The sequence below is a fragment of the Pieris rapae genome, chromosome 21 (genome assembly GCF_905147795.1).
Source record: "Pieris rapae chromosome 21, ilPieRapa1.1, whole genome shotgun sequence".
Classification (NCBI taxonomy): domain Eukaryota; kingdom Metazoa; phylum Arthropoda; class Insecta; order Lepidoptera; family Pieridae; genus Pieris; species Pieris rapae.
In genome coordinates, this window is record NC_059529.1 from 5,085,962 (window position 1) to 5,111,653 (window position 25,692).

Sequence of the window (25,692 nt, forward strand, 5' to 3'; positions counted from 1 at the left end):
CTAAGTCTAAGCGCTATGTTTTTATTCCCGTAAAGTATTAGATTTTTATATACGGAAGTCCACACCTAAGTCTCGATTCTGAATAAGTATTATGATGTACATCGACTGCGCGAACCAAACAGAGGGGGAAAGTTCAGAGTGATTATTTATCTGACTTTATAATTTAAAAAAAAACACAGTCCTATTAGAAAAAAATCCTGTGCGATTCTCCGAATTATCATATTATTATTTATAACAATTTTAAACATTCTCCAATTTGATTTGATAGAAAGTTAGTGGTAACTGGTAAGTTGCTGTCCATGATTCAGTATTACAAGAGAAGCTGTGCCAACAACATGGCTTGTCGGCTTTCCCGATTCTATTTTAGTTTAGCCCTAACATTTATATTTATAGGTAACTAATATAAAAAATGTGTTTTGTTATTACAGTGAACGGTGAACGTGATATATATTTTTATTTCTAGGGACTCAGGGAAAACATGTGCATAAAAGGAGTTTTCAGGATATTAAATGCCATGAAAATGGAAGGTTTTACAGGTAAGTGTGTGTTTATTGTTTTTTTTTTAATTTAACATCTTAAATTTCACAACAACTACTACAAGAACATAGCTTAGATGTTTTTTAATAATAAGTGATAATAAAATATAATACATATTAGCTAAACAAACTTTAGGTATATCAAGTATGATTATTATACTTTCTAGTTACCAGTATTATATTTAGGTAGCATTCATTAAAAAATACAACACTAGTAATACTTTCTAGCTGCATAATTTACTTATGAAAGTATAATTGTATTTCTTGAATAACCTTATATAACAATATCGCTGTTATAAACTTTTTATACATAACTTAAAATATTCACATTATTAAAGTTAAGTAATGATTAGATAAAACTTACGCGATTTAAGAACCACTTACGAAGCAGTTCCTGCGACTATGATAGGTAATAAATTACTGATTTCGTTTAAAAAATAAATAGGAACTTGTAACCTTTTTTCGTTCGTTAAAGCATATTATTTATTTTTGAACCTTCAATATCAATAACAATAAACATCGAGTTTGGATTATTAATCTGTGCCCACAACAATAATTGCCATAGAGCTTTGCAAAATACTCTATTTAAAGCCGAAAAAATAATTAATTCAACTTATAATTACTGTCATCGTGTATGTAAAAATAATCAAGTATATTACAGTTCCGTAAATATTAAGAGCACGCACGAACTCACGCGACAATGATTACTGATATAAAACAAACAAATGCATTTGTACATTTCCCGCCATTATAAGCGGGTGTTGACCTACACTTTCGCCAACCTTGAGCTTGGCTTTTTGCGCATCTTTTTTGACGCATCTGTCGCTATATGCAATAGACGTCGTTATTGGCCATGATGAAGGACTTAATGATAAAAATATATATATTGTTTTTACAAAATTAACAAAAATGTAACATTGTAGTGTGCATATGTAATCCGATCATAATCGGAGTGTTCACCTGCGCCTCTCAAAGCGCAAAGGTCTTAGACCTACTTACTTTAATCAGGAAAACAGCGTACCAATCCGTAAGCGCCGGGAACGTACTTGCGAGCCGCCTGGCATTGAGTGGCCATGGAAGGCGGTATCACTTAACATCAGATAAGTCCGCTTGCCGTTTGCCCCCTCTTCTATGACAAAAATATACCCTGGGGTTGTGTGCGCACTTAACATTTGCTCGTAACACTTGCTCAACGTGAGCCAAATCGACGGAAAGTGTCTAATCCAGAAGAGATATTACCTACTTGCCTTAGAAACATAAACCACGAAACAAACAGAAATCTGAGGCCTATAAGGTTGAGGAGACACTCGTTTTTTTTATATATTTAATTCCTTGTACTAAAAAATAATGCTACGTAACGTAAATTCTTTCAATAAATTTTTATAAAACCTGAAAAGAATTAAAACATTTTGATCTGCCAAAAAACGAAACGATCATATTTCACATGGTACGTCACTATATTGAATTTCCTGTCGCGTTGCGAGAAATTTACTTTCGCTTATTTATACACTGGCTTCGTCATTTAACATAAACTCGTCCCAACATCAAATAAACTTGTAAAACTAATTTTATTTTATAATGTCAAATTATTAACTAAATATATCGAAATAATAATTACTTCTATTTGTATTGTCTTTTATTAACATAACTTTTACACATTTAATAAAACACTTTTTTACGGATTATAGTTATGTATTATTGTATTTAAAAAATTATGTCCAAATAATTATAAGTTTAAATACAATAATACATAACTATAATCCGTAAAAAAGTACTTCTATTTGGTTGTAACTTGTAATAATGTTAAATCATTTAATGAAATTAATATCAACATCAGTGCTAGCTTTCCTTCTGACCTTTGCTTCAGTAACGCAAATTGTAAACAGTCACAGATTTACGGATGCCCCGGGCAAAAGAAAAAACGAGAAGTCCCTACAATAGGGACTTTAATAATAAAATAAAATCATCTTTACATGGTATGGGTTCACAATAAATTATTTGTTGGAACACTCGACTGAAACCAATTGTCCAGGAGGTCTCCAGTCCTTTGTTGCTGCTAAACCTCGAGCATCGGTCCTACAATTATTCTAGAAACTTTTTTTAACCCATTCTCTGAAGTGCGCGAGCAAGCAAAGCCTCCGATAGAGACTATTGTATCTCTCAAAAGCTAAGATAACGAAGCAGGTAACGTGTTTATCATATTAACATACTATTCAAGGAACCCCGATCGAGATGAGGACACCATGTGGAATGCTGAGGAGTGCTCAAAGTACTACCTATGCTTAGAAAATGAAGTATTCGAATTTCGATGCTCAAAGGGTCTCCTCTTTGATGTCAACCGTCAACTCTGTGATATGTACCAGAATGTACACAACTGTGATCTCACCACAGGTAATTTTAAAAACTTGTATTTGGAGACGTTACCGACTAACAAGATATACTTTGGATTTTTCATAGAAAATTCTCTTTTAACTATATTTAATAAAGAAACAGACGTTAAACACTTTAGTTAAAAGAGTGTTATTATACTGATTTATTATGTATGTGGTATTGTTATATTTCCATATTATAATCTTCCAATAAAAAAAAAGAAAAATACGAGATTAGATTGGATTAATTAAAGTAGTATACACACACTTACGTATGTTGTTCTTTTTCTTAACTGTAACTCGACTTCATACGACTTTTAATTGATATGACATCACGATATTCGTTCATAATTTTAATTTAAATGGGAAGTTGTATTATCTTTCCAAATTAATGTTACTATTCGCTTATGTACCGTTGCCTTTTTTAGAAACCCTGGTGCCAAAACCCCTGTTAGATTCAGCGAAATGTGCCAATAGCACACACCTTGGCTGCTCTGATGAAACCTGCATACCTGCAGAATACTTTTGTGATGGAGCCAACGATTGTTCCGATTACTCAGATGAGGTAAGATATTTTACACAGAGTGATTATTCAGCATTTTATTATTTATATTTTATTTATTTAAAAAATTATTATTACAGATTCACGTAGTCGATTAAAACTTCTATCATAAGTTAATTTAATCGTACGATCACAAATGTTTTTGTCTTTATATCAAAGTATAGACTATACTAGATGCTATTTCAGCTGAAACAAACTGGCAACATTGTGAAATACATAAATAAATAAATTAAGACGTTTTTGTTTTGTAACAGTGTTTACGTACCTCTTTGTTACACTTTTAGTTTACGTTATCTTAAGTTTTATTCGTAATCTAATATATTCTGTAGTCATGTATGCGTTATAAAATTATTAAAAGAAACTAAATACACACTAATATGTGTATCTGCATTTGTGAAATCCCGTCTTGAAAGACATAAAATTTTTTCATCAAGAAGTAATTTTTCTTTTATTGTAAATATTAAGGCACCCGATGTGACAGTCAACGTATGTCCAGCTAAGCAAAATATAACCTTAGTAGTGGTTTAACTATACCTTAAAATGTAACAATATTCAACCTCCAATATCAAGTCGTTTAAAAAGCAATATTATTGTGGGGTATCGGTAAAAGTATATCATTTCTCTAAGACACTAATTTACATAACAGGTTTTGTTAATATTTTACTTTCACCGCGTGTTTATTTTCAATCTATAACTTCCGATGTTTTTGTTATAGGAAGGAAATATTTATACACATGCAACCTTTTCAAGTGCAAAATAATAATTGGGTTACTATTTTATTGGTGATGTCCCGTAATTAGTGGCAGTCAACATTTGTTTAGATTATATCCCTTAACGCCCGGACCCAATAATTAATACACAATCGCAGATTGAAAACAATCTCAGATCAGACCGTGACAGTCGATCGATCTCCTATCTGCTTCCCAATAACCAAACCCTACGAAGACAATCCTTTTTGGCGAAGGATAGAATGCAATCTCTTCGCTCTTTACACTCATATTTGATCATTAATAAAAACCAAATAAAGTCAATAAATCCGTACCAATAATATTGAAATATACATGCCTATGTTTAATCCTATATTAATTTTTTTTTTATTATTTTAAAAACTGGCGTAAGTTAAAATCTTAAGAAAGGATATTGGCACAGTTGAACTGTCATTTTCATACAAAGATCTATCCACATACATCGATCCGACCTACCATGGATAGCTTGTATCGACAGATGGCTAGTAAATCGAATCCGTCGATTGGTTATTGGCACACTTTCATCAATATACTATAACATGTCTATCTCAGATGGTCAAGAATGGATTGAGATACGTTATTGGGTTTGGGCGTTAATGCGCTTCCCTTGCTTGTTTTCTATATAATGAAAGACGATGCAGATGTCGTCATTGATGCCAACATGGGGGTCTATGAGGGGAAATCAAGATATCCAAGAGGTTTTAGGGTTTATTCCAAAAAAAAATGTTTTTCTTATGTTAATATATCTTTGAAAGCCTGATCTTTAATCGATATATAAAAAGGAAATATTGTTTTTGTATAACCGTACGTTCAGTTCAAAAATGTCCTTTTAAATGTATCCAAGTATTTAATATTTCTTCATAAATAATTCTGTAAAATCTAAACTAAGACAAATTTGCGCGCCACTGTGTGTGGCAGAATATGCGAACGACTGACAATTGTACCACCTTGATATTTTGTACCATATTCGTGCAATGAACAAATTATTATTATTATTAAAATGATTTTATACAATTTATATTGACCCAACTAACAAACGAAACTAAATGTAAATTCCAGCTTATGTATATAAGAAATATCAAAAAGCTAAGCTATTTTATGCTACTCGAAAAGATTTTTATTCATATTTGAAATTACAGGGCATTTATTCGATATTTAAGGGTATTGTAACTCCCCCTTAAGAAGTACTGTAAATACTGGGGATAAAGCAAAGGATTCGAATAATTTTGCATTGTTTTTCCGTAAATTACGACATCATATATCGTTAATTTAATTTACCATATTTGTTAGAAAGATTTTATCTTTGAAAGCCTGATCTTTAATCGATATATAAAAAGGAAATATTGTTTTTGTATAACCGTACGTTCAATAGTCAAAAATGTCCTTTTAAATGTATCCAAGTATCTATATTTCTCCATAAATAATTCTGGTCATTATAATGGAAGAATACATTATGTATTACATATAATTGGACAAATTATATAATAGCCTTTAGCTTATATAAGCCGACATTAGGCATATATTACGTGTATGACATGAGGGCGTTATAGAGAAAGTATTGGATACAAATAACTTTTGACTGGTTGTAATAGTAATTATAAACTACTAATGATTCAATAGCAATTAAATATCGTTGATCTATTATCTTTGGATTAATAACGGGTATGACGGTTTTGATTCTGGTCAATATTTTGGATTATAAGTAGAAATCGGTTTTTTTTATTTTCCTTCTGACTTCATAGTTACAAATACTCAAGTCTTACAAAGCAGAGAGACAAGAAACAGACTTGCTTGATGCTAATATCTTGCTTCGCTCATACGCACGCCGATTTTGGGTGGTCGTCACTTTCTTATCTTCTGGAACGTACTAAATCTGCTTCAGTACTTACGCGCATATCCTAAATCCAAAAGCACAATAATACAAATTTACTGCCATAGATAAATCCTAGGCTCCGATATAGTGAGAACTGTATTTCATCAGCTAATAGTGTGTACTTTCTTCATTTGATTAGTAGTATAACATTTTATATTGTATAAATAGGTTTATAATATCATAATTTTGTAATCAGGGTTGGTGCGACGTGAATAACGACCCGAACGCTGCTCTGCCCTGTGACCCAGGATTGTGTCAGCTACCTAACTGTTTCTGTACCAAATATGGCAACGCGACACCGGGAAATCTAATTCCAAGCCAAGTAAGTTATTCATTTCTCAGAGCGAATGTTTGTGGGAGTCGATAGATGCAGTTGATTTTAGTAAAAAAAATCTTACCATCCAAGTATACACGTCATAAACTATAAGCATATAAACAGTTATAGGTAATAAAGATTATGGAAAGGTAAGGTATTGCGAAACTTATTCGTAGAGAGAGGAAATCACCAGCTCTGTGGTCAGCAGGCGGCAACTTAATTCGTTAATTAGCGCCTGTGCACTAGGCTGACACACTAACTCAAACTCAAAAATATCTTTATTCATATAGGTAAACATGTACACTTATGAACGTCAAAAAAAATTTAAATTAACTGTAAATTTACATTTACAACCAGTTCGCAAGTCAAGGGCGTAGAGCGGGTAAGAAGAACTGGCAAGAAACTTTCCGCCACTCTTTTCAATCGCCAAGTTTTTAATACGAACTGTTTGAACTGGAGCGAGCTAATCAATCCTAAGGATTAGGATCATTTAAGTATTCGTCACATTTATAAAAGGCTTTATTAATACTTTTAACAAGGGCTTTGAATACTAAAGTACACTGCCACAGGGACGGAACCTTTGAATTTCTTTTATTATTTGAATTTATATTAAATTATTATTACTTTGGTTTAGAATAATATCTAAATACTATAACTAAAAATATTTTTTTAATCACAGTGATTGTAATAGTTAAATACATTTTAATGCAATTATGATTAAATTTAATACTGGCTAACACTGTATCATGTTTATATAAAAATGCTGACATAGTAGCTAGCTAAAGCTCCAAATCCAAGTGGTCTGAAACTAAGAAAAGTGAAACTGGACCTCAAAACATAAGGTTTATGATCTGAAACGATATGCTAGTACATCAATAAAATTTCCAGACACCCCAGATGATAACCCTGACGTTTGACGGACCCGTTAATCACGAGAACTGGGATATTTACGTGAAGCATATTCTAACATCGGAGCGCAAAAACCCTAATGGATGTCCCATTAAGGCCACTTTCTTCATATCACATCCATACACCAACTATCGTCACGTGCAAAAACTATGGAATGATGATCATGAAATCGCCGTTCATTCTATAACGTAAGTTATCACTCATCAATCATTCCTTTCTTGTGACTTTAATAGGGATTGTTGGAATGTTTAATTCGATTCCGATCTTAATTTTATCAACCGCAAATCCTCAATATTTATATGAAAAACGTTGTTTATAACTTTACAAATATTCCAGTAAACCACTCAGTGTACTGACTGACACACATTGACTGTAATGTTACAAACACACACAAATAATTTAGAGTGTGTAGTAGTAGAATAGTAGTGTGTAGTAGATTTTTTTTGTGTAGACACCGCGGTCCTGAGGAATGGTGGTCAAAAAACGCAACTATTGAGGACTGGTTTGACGAAATGGTCGGCCAAGCTAACATCATCAACAAATTTGGTAGAGTTTGGATGGAGGAATTCAGGTAACTATAAAATACTCTGTGCTAACAAATCACTGCGATGATGTCCTGAAACGCGCTAACAAAGAAATTCCGGCCTCTAAGGATATATAGAACTTTGGGCCAGCCAGAGAAACAGATTTACTGCAATTAATCCCCCCCCGGCTCTTGTCAGCAAAAGTAAGCAAATCTCTCGAATCCTTGAAGATGTATTAATAGTATTAAAAAAAAATTACTGCTGACGTAATCACCAAATAATAAAATCGGGTACTTTGATTTTATTATTTGGTGATTACGTCAGCAGTAATTTTTTTTTTAATACTATTAATACACCCCACTAGAGGTGTGAAAGTTCTCGTTACTATAGTATCGTTACGTTATTCGTTACTTCTCATAAAAAATCGGATTTACTATTTTGAAACTTTAAACCGTGAGCTAATGTTATATCACAATAACATGGCAATCTATTATGATTTAATTGTAATGAAAAAGCAACAAATAGATGTCGAAAATTATTTATTATTATATTATTCTTCGTATTGACTTGCTGCCTTCACACCACTCTATCCTCAGCTTGTCTCAGGGCATAAGGGATGTTGAGACCCTTAATTGTCTTAATTTGGTTAAACCAACCAATAGACTAAATAAATTGTTTTAAAAAACACAAAATAAAAAGATTGTTTCGCGTTAAACATAAAAACTGGAAGTCACTTAGTCGTTACCATCTCTTCGAATACTAACGCGTAATTATTATTACCAACATCAACAAACCACAAACGAGGTGTCATTTTCAGAGGAATGCGCGTGCCGTATCTATCCGTCGGTTGGAACAGACAATTCTTGATGATGCAAGAGTTTGGATTCGTATATGACGCTACTGTTGTTGCACCACTTGTGGACCCGCCATTTTGGCCTTACACTTTGGATCATAAAATACCGCATCAGTGTACGGGTGAGTGCATATATTTTTATGAATTGGGAGGCAGACACATCTGCATCGGTTGTATTTATCATCTTTATTTCAGCTGAACTGCGAACTACTGATCAACGTTCAGCGTCAGACAGGTTTCGAATTTTTAAATTTCGAACATCAATTTTTTTTTTTTTTCTTTCATTTCATAAATTAGTCATGGTTGGCGCTAAGTCTTGGCTCTGAGTCTTAGGATGAAACGTACCTAATCAAGTGTTCTGTCTATGGGAAGACCTGACTAGGGTTGAGGATCGCGCACTTACCTTAGCCACTAGGCTAAAACAAGTGTTCAATGCGAATCAAATCTGTATACATAAACAAAATGTAGATAGGAGCCCGTTTACTTAAAATTAAATGTAAAATAATATAATAAAACTTGCGTTCTTAATTATTGTATTGGATTTTTCTTAACTTTTATCAAATATGATGTCTATATTAGTACACCCTTACAAAACCATTGACAAATTTCGATATTTCTCAGAAATATTAGATTTAAATGCCATGAATAGAGATTTAATGATAATGGCCCCATATTCAAAATTTTAAAAGACAAGTAGTTAATAACTGTAGCGTGAGAAATTGTGCAAGATCGAAATAGTATTGTTCGCAAAATCGTTTGACATCTTTGTAATGCTATCTTGACAATATTGCGTAAAATGTACGAGAACGTTGTGATTCACATAATACGTTCTAAAAGCAATTTATGTCTCCGTTTTAGTACTATTATAAATTTTTCGTAATAAGAATTTATAACTATATAGGTATATAATATTTAATTTAATTAAAACAAGTAGAAAGCCTAAAAGTTCAAAAACGAATGAATTATAGAATTCGAAGACTGCCACAGACATCTGCTATACTTAACCATTAGTAGCAGTAATAAAGGCTGATTGATACATTTGTTTATATGCGCATTTTGAGGGATTGTTTGATATATACGCTAAAGTGACCATTTGTTCTTTGACTCAAAAAGGGACATTTGATGTATTAAGGTCAAGTAATAAGTAGTCAATGGAAAAAAACACTTTTTTAATGTTATTTAGAAAAAGTTACGAAAATAGTATAGTCACAAAAAATAGTTCCTACCTAAAATAATTTACTTATCTGAAGAACAATTTTTATAATAATAATAATAAAACTCTCGGCACGTTTTTCTACTGCTCAAATTATCGCGCGGTTTCAGTACACGTGACAATTTTGCGTTCCATACTTCATTTCGGGGACACCGGTCCCCAGTCCTATTCAAAATGGGTCGTCTGCAATTTAATGTTAAGATTGGTTTTTGATCGACTAATTTGAATTGTAGCTCCGATTTTTTTCTTAAATTAATAGATAAGCAGGAGTTCCACATTCAACCATCTCGAATTCGATAAATTAAATTCGTTTCTTAAATACAGGTAACAATCAATATTGTCCGACGCGGAGTTACGCAGGTATATGGGAGATGGTGATAAATCCACTTAAAAATGGCGACCATACCTGCGCTACCCTCGAGTACTGTCCCTCCACACTCAGTGGTGAAGACGTGTATAATGTACTGATGGAGAATTTCAAAAGACACTATCTGAAGAACAGAGCACCGTTTGGTATTCATTTGAACTCGACGTGGCTGAAGAATAACGAATATCTTTCGGCACTCAAAGTATGTTAAACAATCATTTATTTACAGAGTTAATGTCGAAATATTTACCATTTAACCTGTTCTTTCGTTTAGATTTTGACCTATTCTTTATTATTAAAGTCTAATTTTAGTTGCATCAAGGATTCATCTATTAACTCAACAAAAATCGCACGAAATATAATTTTTCACTCAAAAAAAAATGTTTATCTACCTCTTAACAATTATTCCTATTTTTAACTTTCAATTTTATTTACATTTTTATTAATTTTACTATACACCTTTACACATGACATCATTCATTACATACACTGGTTACTTTTTTTTCTACTAAGTATTTCTATTCTGGCCTCCAAACCTGGACTCCAATTAAGTAGATTGAAGCTTACAAGTATGACTACCTAAGGCTAGTTAAATTAAATAAAAAATGTTAATCATATTTTAATTCAACTTACAGAAATTCACTGACGAACTGCTCAGGCTACCGGACGTGTACTTTGTTACATACCGAGAAGTAATCGATTGGATGAAGAGACCAACACCTGTATTGCAATTAAAGAAATTCCAACCATGGCAATGTAGAAACCGACGGTTACAAGAGTTTGAAATTGCTTGCAATAAACCAAACACATGTAAACTAACTTCAAAAGTTCTTGAACAAGACAAATATATGATCACTTGTGCCGATTGTCCCAAAAGCTATCCCTGGATACGAAATGAATTTGGCTTTGAATAATAGTTAATTGTCAATCTAAATTATAGTTACCAACTTATTTACAAGTATTATTTGAATTTAGAATATTTAGTTTAATGACTGAACATGTTTTAAGATTAAAAGATTCACACCATAAAACAAAAAATTCAACTATAAAAATCCAAGGTAATGATAGCTAACAAGTCTAATCATAGTAATAACTATTATATTTATAAGCCCAATTAGTATTTACATTATTAAAATTTCTGAAAATTGTTGACAATGATATGATTCCTGAAATTGCATTGTGTAATGCTTAATGCAACTTCAAATAGATAGACAGAAAATATATGAAAAATGCCTTTTATTTGAGAACTTAAATAACAACTTACTTAATACTATGAATTAATATTACTCCTGAGCTATGAAAGGATTGGGTATTGCCTCCATGCCTTCCATAGGACATATTAAAACAACAGATGTACCCCGACATACCACAAGTCCTAATGCCCTAGTATCATCAAGTAATTTGTAGGGGTCATCAGGATCTGAAAATTAAACATTTAGATTAAAGGTGTGTTTTTCATTTTTTTCTATTTATACAAGGTAAAAATATTTCATTGAAAAATAATTATCATTTTAAGCTTACATCACTTTTGGGTCAGCCTGTATTACATTTTAAACAAATATCACACCTTAGCCGTAAAATTATTGAGTAGATAAACTCTTATAGGAACATTTATATGATGAAATAATTATATTAAATCAAGATACTGACATTGTTTCCAATATTCCATCTAAATTATGTTAGTTATTACTAGAACTATTAATGCATATTACTGTACCCACCTCTTAAGTATTCAGTAGTATTGTCTAACACAAGGTTCAATAATGGATCATAGCCTTTTAGGATTCCCGCTGCTTCTCTTCCACCAGCAAACTTAACCCTAATGCTCTTCTCTAAATATTTACTTAAGTCTAAAATAGACTCTTTTCGTCGCTTCTCCTTATTATCTCCAGCACCTTGTGCACCCTGAAGTAAAGCAGAATAAAAAGTTAAAACAGATTTCAAATATAACACAAACATTTCCAAGAGGTTTTATACCTTAGCCTTTTCATTGCCTTCTTTTGACGCCATTATATTATTAGTTTTTAAAGTATCTAGCGTTAGATTTGTATTTGTTTTTGTATTTACAGTTTCTATAAAAACAAATTTGAAAACAAAATTTTAAGGTTATTTATTCGTTTACTGCAAAGGTAATTTAGACTTGACAATTAGCAGTTGACAACAAACTCATTCAAGTCATTTGAAGTTTAAAAAAAGATTACACTTAATTATATTTTTTGATAAAATATTAACCATACGGAAATATAAGTAAATTACAGATTAAGGGCCTGTTTCACAATGTATGGATAAAGTACCAAATAGCTATGCAACACATAAATTATTCGAAAGATAAAAGTTCCAAATAAGATAGGTACTTCGCGTTTCATGACGAATAGCGCTATCTGACAGTCGTGAAACGCAAAAATACTGTTTATCCTACCAATAAGTAATAAACAGCTTATTTGAAACTTATCCGGACATTGTGAAACAGGCCCTAAATGATATGAATTATGAAATCACAATGTTATGTTTATTGTGATGGATTCCTTAATCCTAATTGACAAAAGTTAGTCAAACTGTCATGTCAATAGTAATGACCAATGGAATGTCAAGTAAAAGTGGACACCTCAAACTTCCTTTGATTCTTAAGGAAAAAAAACAACAACAAAAGTCAAAACAGTTTTATAATGGTCCCAAAAATAATACCTTATTAACTTGTCACCATAATTGGTAAAATACATTACTAGTTACTAGTGTGTGGTACAGATTCCATTTTGTACTAATCTACTACTTTATACCGTTATTTAAAAATTCCTTATAAGGTGAAATTTTTTAAATGGCCTCCCTGTTAAAAGTAGTGGATCGTCGATTGTTCTAACAATTTCAATGCGCTCATCGGTAAGCTATATATTATCGCACGCGCCCGGGGAGTCGGTGATGTCGCACCCGGACTACACACAGGAGACACAGCACCATGCATGTCTTTTGGTGCTGGTCAGAGGTATTGGGGGCGTACTCAAAAATTTTAATAAACTATGGGAGCGGATACAGAAAATAAATAACATCAAAGTTACAGGTACCATATAAAAAATAATTGATAATACAAATTTTATTTTATGATACTGTATTTTTATTTTCATATGTTTAATGTTTTATAGTTTTATGATGTGTTCACATTGCCTCCATTTCAGTTGTTAAAGGCAATACATTTGTAGCTAGTGTGGAGATTTAATTAAAATTGATATTTATTATAGCCAGATAAAAATAATAAATTTTTGCCATTATATGGCATTGTTAACATTCCAGATTCAAATGGACAGGTGAGGGATATTTGGGTTAGATATGTCCGAGATTATCCAGTTGAAAACAATGATTGGGGTGATTTTCAAACTCATAGGTAAAATTATATATTTTTACACAGAAATACCTAGTTTGAAACTTTATTTAATTAATAATATCAAATTTCAGACGTCTACTTGGACTGATATCAATAAGCAAATTTACAAACCAGGTGGAGCTAAATGAAGTATGTAGAGTTCATGAATCACTTAAAGTGAAATATTCAAACACCTTATATGACTCTAGAGCTTTCATGTTTGGTCCTGGGAATAATTTAAAAAAACCAGAACAAGAACCAGAAACATACAGTGTTGGTTTAGATGATGAAAAATTAGCTAGAGAAAAATCAACCTTCAGTGATAAGTGAGTGTGACGTTGCTAAAGACATTACTCTGTCTGACAAGATTTTACCAGTTACCTGCACTAGATATAATTAGATTTACAGTCAAAATCTGATATAATGACATCAAAAGGTATATTTATATTGGGTTGTAAAAACACAACATAACTGGTATATTGTTGCAGTCTAAACGATGTTGCTGTAAACAATTTTGACTGTTTGCAAAGGCTGAAAGACTAAAATACAGTGAAAAAGGAAAAAGGATATTATATGATATTAATGGGCAGTCTTATTGTAAAATGTCATATCATAGAATTGGCTATGTTCTATAATTTTTGATAAATTACCATTTAAAAATAACAATTACAATGTTATTTTATAAATTTATCTATTTTTTTTTCAGAATCTCATTACCAAGTGACCAAATAGATAGCTTATCATCAACAGACAGCTTTCCGAGATCCTCATCATCAGCCTCATACTCTTTGCCAGAAGAGAACTTTACAACGCCGTCCAATTTTAAAACCCATGCTATGTTTTATGGGGAAAATGATCCTGTACTTGACTTGGAGCAACATGTTGCAGATTTGGTTAATTCCTTGTTTTGGGTTGTCGAGTCAAAGAGATTGGAAAGGTCTAAAGAGAAATTGGAAAAAGTCTCTTTATTATTAGCACCATTTGAAAAGCGTGACTTTGTTGGTATGATTATAATTTCTATTATGTATATTATAATTTTAATTACAGCAATATCTCTTTGGTATATAAAAAATTGCATATAATAAAAACTTATAATGTGCAATTTTTTAAATGCTTGTCATACATTATAGTTGACCATCATTCTTGATCACCTTTGTGTTTATAAAATATAAATCATAATCTGATACAATCGAAGGTCACTCAGTTGGTGATTCGAGATTTTTATCAAATAGTGATTGTTATGATTAATAAAATATAAAAATTGACTAGCTAAAAAAAAGAAATACTAAGTAAAGATGAGACTACTGTAATTTACCTAAAAACCAGGCCATCATCCATTCATATCCATTCATCTTATTCATTTAAATTTAAAATGATATATAGGTATATAGATAAAGAGATGATGAATCATATATATGTTTCCTGAACCGACATACTGATCAGAATAGACCAACAAAAATGGAGGTGGACAGGACATTTTATGCGTTCTTCAAAGAACAAATGGAGCAACATTGTCACACACTGGTATCCACGTAACGGCAAAAGAAGTAGAGGACGTCAATACAGACGATGGGAAGACGAACTAAAACTGACAGCAGGTCCAAACTGGAGGAGAGTCGCCTTGGACAGAACACAGTGGAAAGAATTGGAGGAGGCCTTTGCCGAAAGGCACACTGTTATTAGGGACATTCCATAATTTTAATGTACATATATATAGTAACTTTAACAGTAATAAAGGCTATTTTATTTATTTATTTTATATAAATACAAAAGCAAGTACATTTCAGGTCTTGATATGGAATCACGTAATAATAAAAAGAGATGTATGGGCAGGGTTACAAAGAACCTTGCAGATTTGACCCTACAAGCCGGTCTCGTGGGAGAGTCATTGACTTTATACCATTCCTCAGCTGAAATTCTGAAATCAGTTAATGACTGGCTATGGCTTGCCGCTGCTAAAGAAGGTACTTTTACTATACTTTAAAAAATTAAATATGTTAATTAAAATATTTTCAAAGAAAAGTGTAATTCAAGGAACTTCTACTATTCAAAAATATTAGTTTTTAAGTATATTTAAAAAAGAAAAGATTTACAAAAATGCCCTTTTTATGTTGGTATTTGACGTAAAATCTGCAAAGTTGACAAGCAATTCTTTCATTTCATTGGTATTTCTAGCGTTCAAATAATACGTAATGAATTTGGGACGGGTATTGAATTGTGCGTTATTGTTAATATTTTTTTCGACTTTCCGATACCTTAAACAACATAAATAACTCTTAGGTTTAATGATGTGTCACTGGGTAGTAACGAAACGTTACTATTGGATACAGAAAAACGTTACGGCGCGTTACATGGGGGGGGGGGTTCAAGAATCACCAAAAAATACCTCAGACATTGAAACTAAGCCTATTTTACAGGCCACTGTGCTGCGTCTGCAATTCTGATTTATCCAAACCTTCGAAACTCAACACCGTTACAGCGTAACGCGAGTCTTCAAGAAAACTCACCACTCAAATTAAAATCGCTCTCACTCTATCAACCGACCGATCCGTTCAGAAAATTCAAACCAAATTCACCGCTCAAAGTTTCCAGTCCTGTCAATCCACCGAGCGAGCTGACACCGTCATCTTCAGAAAGCATGGAGACATCATCGCGGCAGTCGGAATCAGAAAATGCCGATACTGAATCTCTGTCCAGCGATATTGAATATCAGAGCCAACGATCTTACCTTACACCGGACTTGCCTTCGATACCAAGACAGCCTCAATTACAAAGCCAGCATCTTCTCAGTGGGGAAGATATAGCAGAGAAATATCGTAAAGCAATAATCCATTATAGTAAATATCAAAACGCTGGAATAATTGAGACGGAAGCATGCTTTAAAGCGGCCAGAATAGCCGTGGAACAAAATAATAGTCTGATCGCGTCTGGGTTTCTGCAGAACGTTATGTTTATTAATTTGACGTTGAGTGAACAGGAGAAGATACAGCGTTTTGACACATTGGCCGAGCTTTACAAGGAAATTGGTAAGTTTTTTTATTTTTTATTTAAGTGCGAATAACAACGCTTTAGATTTTTAAACGGGCTGAAAATTCAAAACATATTTATAAAAAAATAACCACGTGCACCTTTTAAATACTATTTTGTCTCTTTTTTTCAAATTCCGTTTACGTTGGTTAAGAAAGAGATAGATGTGTTTTAGCTAAACTGTTAAATTTGCCTGATTTACTATTATAATATACATTGAAAACGATTCTCTAACCGACTACATACTATTATTTAAAATTGTAAAAATATGTTTGGTTTTATTATCTATATTGGAGATGCATTGTTTAAAAATGTAATTCCTAATTCCAATTAATTAAGGAAATGGTAATTAAATAATTTGATGAATAATAAACGAGTCTTACTCCAATTTTAACGTAAATGTGACAACGAACACGTGTACGTTCTTGCGTACACTTGCGGTTTACAGGCATTTTTAAGCTTTGCCAACGATCAATTTGTACTCCAAAATAAATGAGACGCTATTAGGTAGACAGTAATACAAAATACCTACTGATTAATTTATTCCAGGTTTTCTTCGCAAGGCGGCGTTTTGCCAACGATTAGCGGCAACTCGTCACGTCAGCGCTAATAACCCAAACCCGGATTGGAGACGGTGCTACTACCTCATGCTGCACAGCTTCCCTGGACATCGACTTAGCTTGGATCCCGGTTATGCTGTACAGCATCAAGTTGGTATGTTAACGATATTGGCTTACCTCAAATTTATTACATCACATTTAGATTGAAATTTTTCATAAGTTAAATTCTTTGCACATCTATTGAATTCTTCTTTCATCTTTCTCTGTTGACTACTGGAAACATACATTGTAATTTGATGTACATTATAATTTTAAATTAATTATCGCTGTATCCTAATTATATATAATATATAATAATAGACGTGTCTGCGTAAAACTCTTGACTCGATTGTACCATGAATCCTGTAGATAAAATCGTTTTTAAATAAGTATAAACATAGATAAGTCTATAATTATTGTATGGTAAAGAATCTTGCCCGTAGGCTGGCCTGTTCTTCAAATCCAGTTATTACAAGAAGTGGTGGTAGCAGCGAAACGTATGGTGCATCCAGCACTCGCGACGCGGCATATGACGTTCCTGCTGCAGGCCATGTGGCCGCATCTTGGGAAGCACGAGCAGAGAGATCTCGCTATACAGCTTCAGGTATTTAATATAAATGCCAAAAAAATATTTAAACTGACTTTTTGGTTTACTCTACCAGAGGAGAATATTATAAAAATGAAAGGAAAAAATTGTTATTTTTATTTTTTCAAAAGAAAAAATTTACTAAAGAAATATTAATATATATATTCTTACCATTGGAAAGTAGATATTTTAACGGGTGAATGAAAAATAAGGGTGCTTTTTCGATATTAATTCAAAATAAGGTAAAAAATATATATTTCAAGTCAAGTAAATTACAGCGTAATTAAGTTAAGTTTTCACCAAATTTCGTGGGAAATCAACCTTTTTTGTAAAAGATGAAATAACAAAAAACAAAATACTTGTTTTTTTTTTTCACATAAAAAAACCGTTTTAACCCTTAAAACTCACCCCCTTCCCGTCCCGACCTCAGATAAATAATTTTTTCTTTCATTTTTATAATATTCTCCTCCTTTTCCAATGGGTTTCATCATACTATTATTATTTTTTCACTTTTTATTATTTCTAAAGGCTTTTACCCTGGCCCATACAACTCTTACGTGTCGTTCTCCTGAAATTGTTATGATGCTAGAACATTCTCTCAACATCTTGCGATGTTTAAGTAAGTTTATGATTTTTCATAATTTCAGGCACTTTCCGCCCAATGCGAGGGTGGACCTGTTCCGTTAGTACTGGAGACTGGTGAAGTCATACCCCCCGCAAATCTGACCCACGTGCCCCATTGTTCCCATTTCACACCGCGGCCATTACCACCACCTCGGATGCCACATCTCATCAAATCAAAGCCCCAACAGGGACCTTTTATATTCACACCGATACATTTTGGGAGCTTGGAACGGACTAAGAAAGATGAGGGGAAGATGGGTTAGTGAATTTATTCGTACAAAAACGTACTTTTTTGTTTAAATTGCACAGGAATTTTTCGATTTTTTTTCGTCTTAACTTAATATTAATAATAATTTATTTATTGCAAGAATATGGTACAAAATTACTATATACTATATATATAACTATAGTTACTTAAGCTAAAATAAATAAACTTTTCCCGGAAAACAAAGGCAGGACTTCATGAAACGCATCTGATAATGATGGTCAAATACCTCTTTATTTGTATATTGGATATTATATAAACTTATGTGGATATTTCTATAGGTGTACAAAATAATAATAGACAAACTACTGACATACAATAAAAATAAATCAGTGGCGCTACAACCTTCTTAGGTCTGGGCCTCAGATGTCTGTTTCCTGACAATTTGTCGACCTAATAGGCGGCAAGTAGGTGATCAGCTTCCTTTGCCTGACACACGCCGTCGACCTTTTGAGTTTGACGTTTTCAGACAAGCCGGTGTCCCCACGATGTTTTCCTTCACCGTTCGAGCAAATTTTAAATACGCGCAAAGGTAGAAACTCCATTAGGGTCGTAGCTTCAATCTCGGCCTTAAGGATGAGAGTCAAACGCTGAGGTCACTAGACCAACACTGTTCTGAAACACAATACCCTCTCATCATAACCTACAAGTTACACTTGACCTTGATCTTTTATCCACATAAATATATATATATGTCCGATGTGCTCCCATCAAACATCTGTTCTGTATTAATAAGAAACCAATGTGCTGCAAACCTATCTTGTCTTGGCGTTAAACTGATCTTTGATAATTTTCTTTTTATTAAAGACTGCATTTGCTGGATGAACAAGTGTTAGACGCGCAACACGAGTTCCCAAGTTTCTATTCAAAATTGTGATTCTCTATTCGTTCTAGCTTTTATTACTGTGAAATTTTCCAGAGTACCTCTGGGTCGAAGACGATATTTGCGAGGTCCAAATGAAACTTACAAACCCACTACCATTCGAGTTAAAAGTATCGAATATGCGTCTGTTGACCTCTGGTGTGGTATTCGAATCGATCCCGGAGACGATAATACTACCCCCAGACTCCCCAACGACAGTCAATCTCCACGGCACCCCAAAAGAAGTGGGGGAGTTGCAAATTTTGGGATATTCCACCCATACATTGGGAGTGAAATCTAATTGCCGACTCAAGAATATGCCCCTACCGAATAAATTTCCGGCGTCGTTTAGCCTCGATGTTATCCCAAAATTGCCGACGATCACAATTGAGACTGAACTCATCTCGGGAATTGAGTCATGCGGTAGTGTTACCAATTTATCGTTATACAATGGAGAGAGCACGGAATGTGCCATCAAAATTACCAACACGAGCAGTGTCCCGATTGAGTACTTGGATATTTCTCTTCAGGTTTGTTTAATTAAGTAATTCTATTGCCTCTGTTAATGTACTTCTTTGATAGGAAAGTGTACTTTTGTTCTATTGAAGAAAGTCCTATACATCAATTTTGAACATCTTAAGTATTTTGACATAAGTCTAAGCTGAAACTAATTATTTCTGTTCTGTTCTGTTTAAATTCAACCATTTGACATTAATTTTTAACAAGAGCCTAGTATGTATGCTGTAAGTATGTATAATATAGTATGAAACTGATCTCAAAGTTTTTACTGACAGACAGGTTTTCTTTTTATAATAAATATTTTTTAGTCAAATATGGACAGCCAATTACAGTCAAAAGTTTTCCAATGGTCCAACGATGATATCCAGTCACAATTGCCGATAAAACCCAATGCAGTAGCCACAATTGTAATGAAATTATATGGAGAAGCTGACTTTCTGGATTTAGGAGGCTGTGATTTATTCCCCAACAGTTTGACGTCAAACTATCCATCGAGAGTTGGATCTCCTGTTCCACATGCTTCACTTCCAACTCAAAGTTCAAATCAGCAGAATAGTTTGAGCAGTGGCCTTATTAATAGGACTTCTGGTAGTTTTAGGTAAGTTCATATTACAATAACAAATCAATAATATGAATACTTAAATGATCCTTATCCTTGGGATTGATTTGCTCCAGTTCAAACAATATGTATTAAAAATTTGGCAATTGAAAAGAGTGGCGAAAAGTTTCTTGCCAGTTCTTCTTACCCGCTCTACGCCCTTGATTTGCGAACTGGTTGTAAATGTAAATTTACGATTAATTTAATTTGTTTATCTTGACGTTCATAAGTGTACAAGTTTACCTATATTCATAAAGATATTTTGATTTGATTTGACATACCACACTGGTTGCAATCCGGCTCGAAGGACCATTAACAAGTACAAGCTAGGTGCTAGTTTGTACATGTCTATAATTTGATAGAGACAAGCTTAATTATTGTTTAAAAAATATGATATAATGTGATTCAATGAAATCTGTAAATAATAAAATGTTATTATTTTTTAAGATTCAGAAAAATATAAGTCAAATACCCCAATACATTTTTGACGTACTGTTTCCCGTACGACTTAGAATTAAAACCTACCTATATCAGGTTTATTGGTTACTTGGATTAGTTTACGTATATATGTTAATACGAGTTAGCGTTTGGAAAACGAAAAACAGATGTTAAATAAATGTACAAACATGTCTATTTCAGATCAACAAATTCCCAAACAACGAGTTGGTCCGCGCCGTTATCGGTGATGCCTCCTTCGCGGGGACGACACATTGAAACACAGGTATTACATATATCATACTCAGCAAAACTGTAGAAATAGAGAATAGTTAGATATCCTTTTGTGATGAAAAACATAGCCAAAATGATACAAAATAACTTAACATTGCCAATATTTAATCTGAATTTCTGATCCTTTAAATTAGATGGAAATTAATCAATGCAAACGGCAGTTAATAAAAAAAATATTGTGCATCTTTAGACGCCCGATAGAAGAGATAACTTATTTTACTTCAACTATATAATATTGAAATTGTATAACTTGAGAATAGCTTAGGTTATTAATTAAGATTCATGTTTATTTATATAAGAAAAAGTTACTTATTGATTATAAAATATATCATAGACTTAGTTACAATACACTAAACCCTGAGTAGAGAGGAAGGCTTATGTACGAAATACGGCTAGTGCGGTTAAGAGTGAGAGAGGAGGAGCCTGCCTACCGCTGCCGTATGGCGTAGGGCATTGTAACGCGTTACGTAACGAAGCGGTTTAACCTCCTGTGACAAGCATCACATGAAAATTATTGATAAGTTCTGTTACTTACAAAGAAATCCCGTTGGAAATAAAATATCTATGTCGTATGTCGTATCTTTGCATCTTCTACCGCATGTACCATACAGCGTACCAGTAGTACGTAGTTTTAATGGTGGATTTGGCCTGATTTAGTTATGTATTACAGATATTACTGAGATACGCGGGTGGCGTTGGAACGGAATATTGCCGTCAGTCAACGTTACAAGTCAACTTAGAACTATTGCCTAGCGTCTCTATAACGCATTGGGACGTCCTACCCGCAGAAATGTAATTATTTTATTTATTTCTAAACACAGTGATTTTATTGTTTTTGTGTGGAAAAGATTGAGTTGAATTAAGCAAAATGATCTGAGGATAAAAATATGCCTATTTTCTGCATATTTCGGATTTTTTAGAGTTTTTACTAAAATCATTGTGTAATATGGTTACGTATTATACGTAGTAACAAAAGAATTCAAAATCGGAAAAAAATTAACCGACTTTTAATGTAAAGAGCATCTTTAACATAACAACCAACAATTTCTTTCAAAATTATCAAATAATTTATTAGATAAATTATAGGACCTATATGTGCCTAAACAAGTTCTGAATGTGACTTAAATTGTGAGATATCTTTAAATCTATTATTCTAGACCCAGTCAACTCTACTTAGTATTGGATGTTACAAATTTGACATCTGAGGAAATGGATTTACAGTATACAGATAATAAACATATACTAATCGAAGGCAAGGAGTCGTGTAGAGTACCAGTTCCCTTGGATCGGTGTCCTTTCAATGTCACAACTAAGACAAATGACGGTATTTATTTTAAACTACCCTCAATATAGACAACAAATATATTTTGATTTACTGCAGAAAAGTCGAGAAAACCTCGCAATAAATCTATGGCCCTCTTTTAATTAGTATTTTTTATTTCTATGTCTTTGATTCCTGTATGTGTTAAAGAGTATTATTAAATCACATGTTTTCATTGTGTGTTATCACTAATAAAGATTTAATGAATATTCTAGCGATTCAAACTTCATAGAGCAATGATAAGGTTTTTTGAATTTAGCTAGTGATACAAATAAAATCGATTAAAGAGATTATTTTGATTTATTAGATTGTTGTATACTTCCGGTGCGGTTTTGTAATTTTTGTTTTTAGTGATGACAGAATGTAGAACTGATTCTCACAGGTAATGTCATGTAATTGCAGATACAATAGATACAAAATCTATAAGTACGAGCTGTTCCAATACCCTTGAACTAATGTGTTCTGAACATATTACTAACAAAGTGGATCTAAGGTGGAAATTAGTTCAGTCCAATATAAATGGGAAAGCCTCAGTAAAGGGTATAACGTTATCTCAAGCTATGATTGATATTGTAAGGATGTCACCGCTGAACTGGGGTAAGAAAAAGGGCAATAAAATATTAGGTTTACAACTAGCTTATATATGTATCGGAACTCCTCAAACGATTAAACTTATTCCATAAGTTTTCGTGAGTCTTAAAGACCATGCTGCATTTTTATACATAAGTACTATTTTTTTATATAAAGGTTATCGAAATTCTGTAATTTTAGTCCTTCGAGCCGGATTCGATTGTGTTATTTTTATATAAATATAAAAATATAAATCTTCAAAGTGTCTGCTTTTAAATATTTTTTTTAACGGCTGGCCTTTAAAAAAAACATCGAAATAGTGATTTTTTTACAAATGGAGTCGAGAATGGATTTTTAATTTGCAATTAAATTACTTTTTTAAAGTTTGAAATTTTTGTATTGTAGATTTGTGTACAGGATATCTCGTTCGCTTCGCTCAGATTACATTTTTTTGTCTTTTTAGAAGTGAGCATAAACAATCAATGCATAAAACCCCAAGAGGAATATAGTTGTAACGCTGGCGAGTGTTTGTCTCTGGGCGTTTGTATAGGAAACCATCTGTCACGGCCCCTTCACAAACTTTGCCTGTCTGTGCAATTCTATCAAGATTATAACAATGGTGTTATGAATTATAAATTGGATAATTCAGTTGCTACTTCTGGGAACAATAAGTAAGTGAACATTACGAAAACATACCTACTTTTCTTACCTTAGATTTTATTGATGATTCATGATGGGTTGACTATTTGGAATAACTTTCACCCCTATGTGCTAAATCAGTTTTGAGTTATATTGATATTAACCTTTTTTCTGAATCAGTCAAAAATTCAACATCAAAATTTTTCTACAAAAAGTATCAATTTAATTCTCAGTTTTCTCATTGAACACTAGTTCATTATAAACCAAAATAAAACCAAACCAAAGTAAAAATGAGATTTGAATTGATACTTTTGTTGAAAGTATCAAACCTTTTTTCGAATTCGAATTCAGGACTACCGATTGAAAAGCTGTAATATAAACCATCACTAACTCAAAGCCATGCATATTTTTAATATGATTTTATTTTCAGAATTGTGTTATCAACGTTAGAGGAAACAGCAAAAGCCTATCACGAGTGTACAGTGGTCTTTTTAACTCCTGGTGAATTTAAAATTGACATACAATGTTCGACGACAGAACCTTTGACAGATGACCCAAATGCCAAAGATATGTCAATTCAACAATGTTCAGGCGAAATAAGTCATGTCTGGAGATTTATACCACCTGTAGCTATAAGTGTTACAGATTAGTTTAAATGTTATTTATTCGTATTAAAATTGTTTATAATTGAAAGTGTTTAATATTCTTATATACAGTTGAACAAACTGAAATGTAAATTATATACATACATATTCAAGTCAGTAGAGACTACGCGTGTACATTTTATAATACTGAAACTTATAAGCGCTTAGAAGAGTAGTGATCAGTAGCGATGACATATGTAAGTCGCGCTGATAACGTTATGTAGACTTTTCAAAGACCCTACTCTGAAATGATGATATGTACTCAATCTTTCCTCTACAAGGCAAAAACTTAACTCCTTATATTTCTTATAAAGGAATAATGTGTGCTTCCTTCGCCCGAAGGCAAAATCCTCAACATGCTGGCTAGCCCTAAGGTCTTAGTAGAGCTATGTATGTATGTAAAACTACCTATTATATTCTTATGTAAAGTGAAATAGTCTGCTAGTCTAGAATTAACTGAATAAATTAGGCGTTTATATAATAGTAGTTAAAGAAGTTTTATTTCATGAACAAATATTTTTTATCAAATAGTATGTGATTACGTATTATTATGGGTCAACGCTTGTTTTTTGTTAAATACTTTCTGTGTTCGTTATCTGTTGACCGTTTAATATCAAAACATTATGATACTCTGTAGTCTGTGCCTTTGTTTACTACTTTCTTAAACTGTGGTATTAGATATCCAGATTCCAGATACATACATATTTTCCTGTGTTTTCGGTTTTGACTTGAATTAAGTTATTTTAACAATAACTATTCATAGAGATGACGAGTACGCAGTGCGCCGTCCAAAACTGTAAATTATCAGTTTTTAACAAACCTCCCGGGGTTACATTCCATCCGTAAGTTACTAAAATATTTCGTTGGTCGTAAAGTTGAAACGTTTATTAATTTAGATACTATGGTTTCAGATGTCCAACTTCTTCCGAAATCCGTAATAGATGGCTAAACGCATTGAAACATAAGTGTGTCCAGTTAGATTGGAGTAAAAGCAGAATCTGCTCCAAACATTTTGAAACTAAGTATTTTGATTCCTCACGCAAACTTAGACCAAATGCAGTCCCAACAATATTCTCGTCGAACATA

General features: G+C 32.7%; 3 protein-coding genes across 3 annotated transcripts; 2 read left to right on the plus strand and 1 right to left on the minus strand.

Annotated features, from left to right (window-relative positions):
- Positions 1-302: 302 nt before the first annotated feature.
- Positions 303-11,394, plus strand: LOC110999190 (chitin deacetylase 1). The gene is made up of 10 exons (XM_022268131.2): positions 303-393; positions 464-536; positions 2,755-2,927; positions 3,334-3,470; positions 6,283-6,408; positions 7,291-7,499; positions 7,763-7,882; positions 8,653-8,810; positions 10,226-10,470; positions 10,904-11,394. Exons 1-10 carry the CDS (start codon positions 336-338, stop codon positions 11,180-11,182), a joined length of 1,578 nt encoding a protein of 525 aa, XP_022123823.2. The 5' UTR covers positions 303-335; the 3' UTR covers positions 11,183-11,394.
- A 95-nt stretch (positions 11,395-11,489) lies between these two features.
- On the minus strand, positions 11,490-12,432 carry LOC110999191 (U6 snRNA-associated Sm-like protein LSm7). Its single transcript, XM_022268132.2, has 3 exons — positions 12,246-12,432; positions 11,990-12,173; positions 11,490-11,688 (listed from the first exon to the last, which is right to left on the minus strand). Exons 1-3 carry the CDS (start codon positions 12,276-12,278, stop codon positions 11,552-11,554), a joined length of 354 nt encoding a protein of 117 aa, XP_022123824.1. The 5' UTR covers positions 12,279-12,432; the 3' UTR covers positions 11,490-11,551.
- Positions 12,433-12,842: 410 nt separating this feature from the next.
- Positions 12,843-24,655, plus strand: LOC110999180 (protein brunelleschi). The gene is made up of 17 exons (XM_022268117.2): positions 12,843-13,323; positions 13,554-13,644; positions 13,716-13,949; positions 14,330-14,625; positions 15,411-15,587; positions 16,041-16,649; positions 17,200-17,364; positions 17,693-17,853; positions 18,483-18,717; positions 19,644-20,116; positions 20,414-20,703; positions 21,343-21,424; positions 22,103-22,224; positions 22,590-22,756; positions 23,156-23,350; positions 23,787-23,994; positions 24,393-24,655. Exons 1-17 carry the CDS (start codon positions 13,134-13,136, stop codon positions 24,610-24,612), a joined length of 3,915 nt encoding a protein of 1,304 aa, XP_022123809.2. The 5' UTR covers positions 12,843-13,133; the 3' UTR covers positions 24,613-24,655.
- The last annotated feature ends 1,037 nt before the right edge of the window (positions 24,656-25,692 follow it).

Excerpts from the sequence above, each read along its gene's own strand:
- LOC110999190 (XM_022268131.2), top strand. The coding sequence starts at position 336 with ATGGCTTGTCGGCTTTCCCGATTCTATTTTAGTTTAGCCCTAACATTT. Across the intron at positions 7,500-7,762 it reads ATCGCCGTTCATTCTATAAC|ACACCGCGGTCCTGAGGAAT; the intron begins GTAAGTTATCAC and ends TTTTTTGTGTAG. Across the intron at positions 7,883-8,652 it reads GTTTGGATGGAGGAATTCAG|AGGAATGCGCGTGCCGTATC; the intron begins GTAACTATAAAA and ends TGTCATTTTCAG.
- LOC110999191 (XM_022268132.2), bottom strand. The coding sequence starts at position 12,278 with ATGGCGTCAAAAGAAGGCAATGAAAAGGCTAAG. Across the intron at positions 12,174-12,245 it reads AAGGCAATGAAAAGGCTAAG|GGTGCACAAGGTGCTGGAGA; the intron begins GTATAAAACCTC and ends GCTTTACTTCAG. Across the intron at positions 11,689-11,989 it reads TACTACTGAATACTTAAGAG|ATCCTGATGACCCCTACAAA; the intron begins GTGGGTACAGTA and ends TTTAATTTTCAG.
- LOC110999180 (XM_022268117.2), top strand. The coding sequence starts at position 13,134 with ATGCGCTCATCGGTAAGCTATATATTATCGCACGCGCCCGGGGAGTCG. Across the intron at positions 13,950-14,329 it reads AAATCAACCTTCAGTGATAA|AATCTCATTACCAAGTGACC; the intron begins GTGAGTGTGACG and ends TTTTTTTTTCAG. Across the intron at positions 22,225-22,589 it reads GACGTCCTACCCGCAGAAAT|ACCCAGTCAACTCTACTTAG; the intron begins GTAATTATTTTA and ends CTATTATTCTAG.